This window comes from Trypanosoma equiperdum, assembly GCF_001457755.1.
Source record: "Trypanosoma equiperdum strain OVI genome assembly, contig: ctg_20, whole genome shotgun sequence".
NCBI lineage: Eukaryota > Euglenozoa > Kinetoplastea > Trypanosomatida > Trypanosomatidae > Trypanosoma > Trypanosoma equiperdum.
Genome location: NW_027124099.1, coordinates 1 through 6,002, shown reverse-complemented (window position 1 = coordinate 6,002; position 6,002 = coordinate 1). Strand labels below are relative to the sequence as shown.

At 41.4% G+C, this 6,002-nt stretch overlaps 2 pseudogenes across 2 annotated transcripts; both read left to right on the top strand.

Moving 5' to 3' along the window:
- Positions 1–761: 761 nt before the first annotated feature.
- Positions 762–2,138, top strand: TEOVI_000063400:pseudogene (annotated as a pseudogene). Its single transcript has one exon. A coding segment is annotated over exon 1 (1,377 nt).
- Positions 2,139–4,081: 1,943 nt separating this feature from the next.
- Positions 4,082–5,305, top strand: TEOVI_000063300:pseudogene (annotated as a pseudogene). The gene has a single exon. A coding segment is annotated over exon 1 (1,224 nt).
- Positions 5,306–6,002: the final 697 nt, after the last annotated feature.

Below are 6,002 nucleotides of genomic sequence, written 5' to 3'. Positions count from 1 at the left end.
GGAAGAAGCTGTTGGGCAGAGATTTGTTTTGAGAGGAATGATTGGATTGGATTATGAGAAGAGATTTTTTACTATTCCATATAATGGTGAAATTGGAGAAGTTGAAGAAGCTCCATTCATTCATTTTCCAGGTCAACCAATTGCATGGGAAGGGAAAGTAAAATTGATTGTGAAAAGTTATATTTGGTATAAGGAGTTGGAAGGAAGGCAATTCAAAACTAAAGAATTGGGGAAAATTAAAGTTTATGAAGTATCTGGTGAGAAATTAGATTTTGAACATGAAACCAGTTGTGGAAGAAAGTGTAAGGAGGAAGAGTTGTTTAAAGAAAAGAAACTGTAAATGATGCAGCATCAAAAAGAGGTTAGAACTAAGAAAAAAAGCAAAATCTTCACCAACGACCATGACAGAGGATCAGGCGGCAGGAAGGATCGCCGCTGGTAGAAAGCTCAAAAATTATAGAAACTGTGAGACAAGAATAGTTTAAACTGTAGCCCTTGTGTGGAATGGGGTCAAACATGAAAAAATATCTGAAGAAACGTGTACCAAGAACTCGGCAACGACAGCAGCCTGTAATACAAGAGGACAAGAACAATTACACACAGCTTAGTACTGATTGCAGAGACACATACAAAGAAATATTGCGCAAAAACTGTGCCCCCGAACCAGCCACTACATTCACCATTATCAACCCTTACGCCTACTTCACAAATGCTAGAACCGTCACAAAAAAGAGACTAAAATGGAATACATGCTAGCTGCAATAATGATGGCGCTGCTAATTAGCCACCGCCGTCAAGCGGGCGCCGCGACGAGCGACGGTGTAAACGCAGGCATATTCCCGACGCTCTGCGCAGCTCTGCAACTCGGCGACGGGCAAATAACTATAGACCCACCAATACCGCCGAAGCCGGATAAACCGACAACACTCTTTAACCTCAACATGACACTATCTGAGACAGCGTGGCGCGACACTTTCTTGCAAAAAAGCGAGGACGGCAAGAAGCTAGTAAAAAAAGCACCCGTCCCGGACCTCACCGGCGAATGGAAAGAAAAATGGGACACATCGGCAACAGCAGCTGAAGCGACAGCAGGTACAGAAGCTAACGCAGAAATAAGGAAGGCAACTGGCATTGCCGAAGCTAGAGCCGCACAACTGGCAGCTATAAAGCCAGAAATAACAGCGCTAGCGGAAGCAGCATTCGAGACCTATAAGCAACTACAAAAAGCAGTGGAAACGCCAAAAGACGACAAGACCATAACAGAAAAAGTAAGGCTGGCAATATACGGCCAGAACAAAATACCGACCGAAGACACCGATGTAGCAAAAGCTTTCACAGCGCCGGCGTCTTCGCCGCAAAACGGCTGCAACGACGGAACGACCGCCCCGGCAACGAAATCACTACTAGGTGCAATCCTGTGCGTCTGCGCGACCAGCAGCGCAGGGACACACAAGCTGTGCAACGAAAGAGCGGCGGCTGTAAAATGGGACTCGGCAGCGGTACCCAAGGCCACAGCAGTAACGGCCATAAGAAACTTCTGTCCGATCCGAGCAGCTCAAAAACTGACAGGACAAGGAATCCGGCAGGCAATCTACCAGCTAACCACCCTAGTGCATGGCGTCGGCAGCGACAGCTACATCGGGCAACCAGGCGCGACCTGCGACGGCAGTACAACTGCCGCCTGCATAAAATTCGCAGGAACCGCCACAGGTGGAGCACCAAACCTGGACAAGATAGCATGGATAGCACAGCTCAACTCAGCAGCAGACGACATTGAAGCTCGCAGCAAACATAACCAAAAAACAGAGACAATAAAAAACGAACTAAACCGAGCAGAGCAGCTGGCACTTAAAATAGCAGCACACGCAAAAACTCGAAAAACAGCAACTGAAACAAGTGGAGCACTACCAAAACAACAAACAGAAACCACTTGCAATGCAGCAAAAGACGACGAAAAAACCTGCAAAAAACTAGAAGATAAGGGTTGCGTTTTCAAAGAAAATGGAGCCGAGGGCAAAAAGTGCAGCTTTAGTGAGGAAGGCGAAAAAGCAGCAGAAAAAGCAGAAAAAGAGAACCAAGGAGGAAATGATGGGAAGAAAGAGGAGAAATGCTCTGGTAAGAAAAGTGCCGATGAGTGCACTGGAAATTGCAAATGGAATGGAACAGAGTGCAAAGATCCTCTATTCTAGCAAGCAAGCAATTCGCACTGACGGCTGCTGTCTTTATGAGCTTGGTAGCATTTTAAGGAATTCAAGGATTCTTGCATGATTTTATAAAATTTATAAAATTTCTTTAAATTACTTAAATATGATATTTTGATAAAATTTGATATATTATAACACTTTTTGGTGAAAGTGTGTAAATATTGAAAAACTCAAAAATATGAAATCGTTGTATTACAGTCCGCTATGCGTGCAAAATAGTAGAGTAATATAGTGTGAAAAATAAGCATTATTTTGTTCATTTTGTGGATATTAGTTAAGATTATGATAGAAATACTAAAGATAATATTATTGATAACAAAACAACTATACATATTGGTAAGTAATTGGTGTGAGTATGTATATACGAATACTATAATAAGAACCTTAACATAATAATGATATCAATAATAATAATAATAGGACAGTGTTGTGAGAGTGTATATACGAATAAAATAAGAGCAGTAATAATAATAGTGAAAATAATAGTTATGAGAATGAAAGTAAAAAAATAAAAAAAGCGAGGATAAAATGTCAGTGACTTATTGAAAGGAATTGAGGAAGCACAATTGAAGAACAAGAATAATAGTAAAGGAGACGCAGAAATGAAAATAGAATGTTTGAAGTGTAAGACGACATGATAACTCTGGACGTCATTATACACAAAGATATGATTGCCGGGCCGATGAGTAAAACAGGAGTGGAGTGTGCAGACTACGAAGTTACCCCTTCATTATGCAGAGTTGTAGAAGCAGTGTATGAGAAATAAGTAGAGAAAAATGGGATGAAACAACTGGATATACGACACTTTAAAACAGAATATAGTGTTACAGCAACATTTTGCTGCCATATCGCTCAAAACATAATAGATACTACTGCGCAAATTGTGGTTGAGACTGTGGTTTTTAGAATTTTGAAAAAAAATAATGTCCAGATGTGAATAATTAAAATAATCAGGGATAAGAGATTGGGTAAGTGTGAAGTATTATCGAACTGATATCATTTATAATAATGATGGCATACATATTAGACAAAAGAAATAACATTACATGGAGGAACAGTTTAAAACAAGAACTATTACTGGATTGCGTTGTACAGAAAATGAGAAATAAGGACTAGTAAACGTCTTAAAATAGAACAAGTATAAAGCGGTGAATACACTCTATGAAGTGGAGAGAATTAACAGCAAAACTTAGCCAATTCTGCATTGGTATACCAGATAAACATTAAAATATATCAACAACATGGTACCCCATATAAAGATGGTCGCAGACTAAAAAAACTAGAAAAAATTAACATTAAAAACACCAAGGAAAACACTTTTTTAGCTGCAATTACAAAACATTAAACAACAAAGAGAAAACCAAAGGCAAATGATCTATGAAACAATCAGAAGATGAATCTCTACCTCCAAAAAGCCCGCAGTTACTTTGTTCTTTTAGGAGCTGTAAACAAAAATGAATCTGTATAAAATAGAACGGAGTAACAACCATAAAGGTTTTAAATTTAGATATAGAAAGTTTTGAATGATTTTGGGTGATATGGGGATGTGGTGCCTGAGTATAGATGTGAATTTTTATAGGTCGATGAAGAGGATGAGTTACAGTTTTTAAATATCTCTAAATTGGGCTTTAAACAGAAAAGAAGCCCACAAACGTAAACAAATGACAGGTATGTCGCCAAAAAGGGCTGTTGAGCGTACAGACACCCAGTGTTTTACTCGAAAAAATGTCACTCTTATACTGTTCAGTGACTATTAATCAACAGAAAATCAAACGGTAGTACCTTACAGTGCGCCAGCAGGCGAATCACCGGAAGCGAGCAAAGACGAGACCCGACACTGCATAAAAGTCATGTTCCCGGAAACAATAGTGGCGCTACTGACGTTGCTAGTGCTTTCCGTAATAGATAAAGGGAATCCCACAGCAGGAGAGTACAAGAATCAGAAGCACCTCCACAACTTATGTCAACTCGTAGCGCTGACAAAAGCAACCTTAGAAACTGTAGACACGACGGAAATACCAACCACAACCCTAGACGAACTTGAAAGAATAAATATGTATCTAGCGCACTCTATATTCAAAGAGAAGTTACCGACAAAAGCAGCGGAGAAAAAATACGGCAGTGCGTATTGCCAGACACCAGGGGAGAAAGAGGAATGTAAAGATTACAACGGACGGTGGCAGGACCTCTACATCTCTATGCATGACAATGGCAAGCTCAAGGATATTTACGCAATACCAAAAAACAAACGCCGCACAAGCGAGGCGACATCTGCATCTCTGCAGATACAGCTGTTGCTCAAGCAAGCACAAGATATAAGGCAAGGCTACAATAACGCACTTAAAACAGCTCTGCCCAAGGATGGCTCGTCGGTCCAGAGGCTAATATACGAGGCGATCTACGGCGCAGCGAAGACGACAGACCTAAGCGCAAAGGACTGCAATGTCAAGCTGTCAAACTCGAGGGAAACCGACTGCCACGGCGCAGCAGGCAAAGCAGCGGTGTGCACCAAGCTGATATGCCTCTGTGCCAACGACGACACTCAGGACAAAGCTCTTTGCGGCGAGACAGCGTCAAGCTCAGCAACAACCAGCGCATGGTCCGACACGCAAAAAGGCGCGAACTGGAACAAAATTTCTTCGGTTTGCGCAGCGTACCAGCCACAGCCACTCAGCCCTAGGACGCTACGAAGACTTTTGGACACAGCAGTGAGAGCAACTACAGCAGTGTCTGGCGGAGGAGCCGACCACTTAATATTAGGAACAGCATCGTCAACCGGAAGCTGCGGCACAGAAAGCGACGTCGGCTGCATTCAGCTGTCAGACACTCGAGCCATTTCCCCAGCGGCACCGGCAACAGCAACAATAACCTGGGCAACGAAAATCGAAACAGCAGCTGATCTTCTGGAGACAACAAACAGGCTAGCGAAAGCGAAACACGCCGCCGAAAGCGCCATGACCCAGATGACCAACGGCGGGACCCAACTCGTCAATGCTCTCAGACAGAGCATCTCATAGCCAATTGAACAACACCCAAAGACAAAAGAAAAAGCAGCCTCAACCGAAGCCTACGCTAACCAATGCAAGCAGCACACACCAAACAGAACCTGCACGAAAAATAACTGGAAATGGACTAGCACAACAGAGGATAAAGGCTACCACTGCAAAGGTAAAGCAGAAACACAAGCCACAGCAGCAGGGACAGGAGCAGGAGAGACACCAAAAGAGGGAGCAGCTTCAACTGGGTGTGCAAAGCACGGAGCTGATAAGAAAGCTTGTGAAAATGACAAAACAGGAGACAAACAAAATTACGCATGGAGAAAGGGTAAAGATAATGAAGATGACAAGGATACAGAAAAGTGCCGAAATGGTAGTTTTCTTGCAAATAACAAAATTGCTCTGAGTATGGATTCTGTCTATGAGCTTAGTAAAATTTTAAGGAGTTTGTTTAGTGTATGGAATTTGTTTTTTTAAAGAATTTTACAACATTTGATGTGCCTTAATACTTTTTGATAAAAATGTGAAAATTTGAAAAAACAAAATATAAATTGTTTTATGAAAGCGGCCTATGGTTGTAAAGTAGTAATAGAACGGAAAAAGTAAGTGCCACCTTAAATTGGTTAACTTCATTTATTTCTTTTATGCATATTAGTTAAGTTAAATAGTAATGATAGGAGTGAGTAGTTAGTGTGTATATACTAATATAATAATAAAAAAAGTGGTAGAGAATACCAAATGGACGGATAAAATTGGAGTACTTACAACAATGGAAAGGGTGCAAGGGGAGTAATTTGGAGAT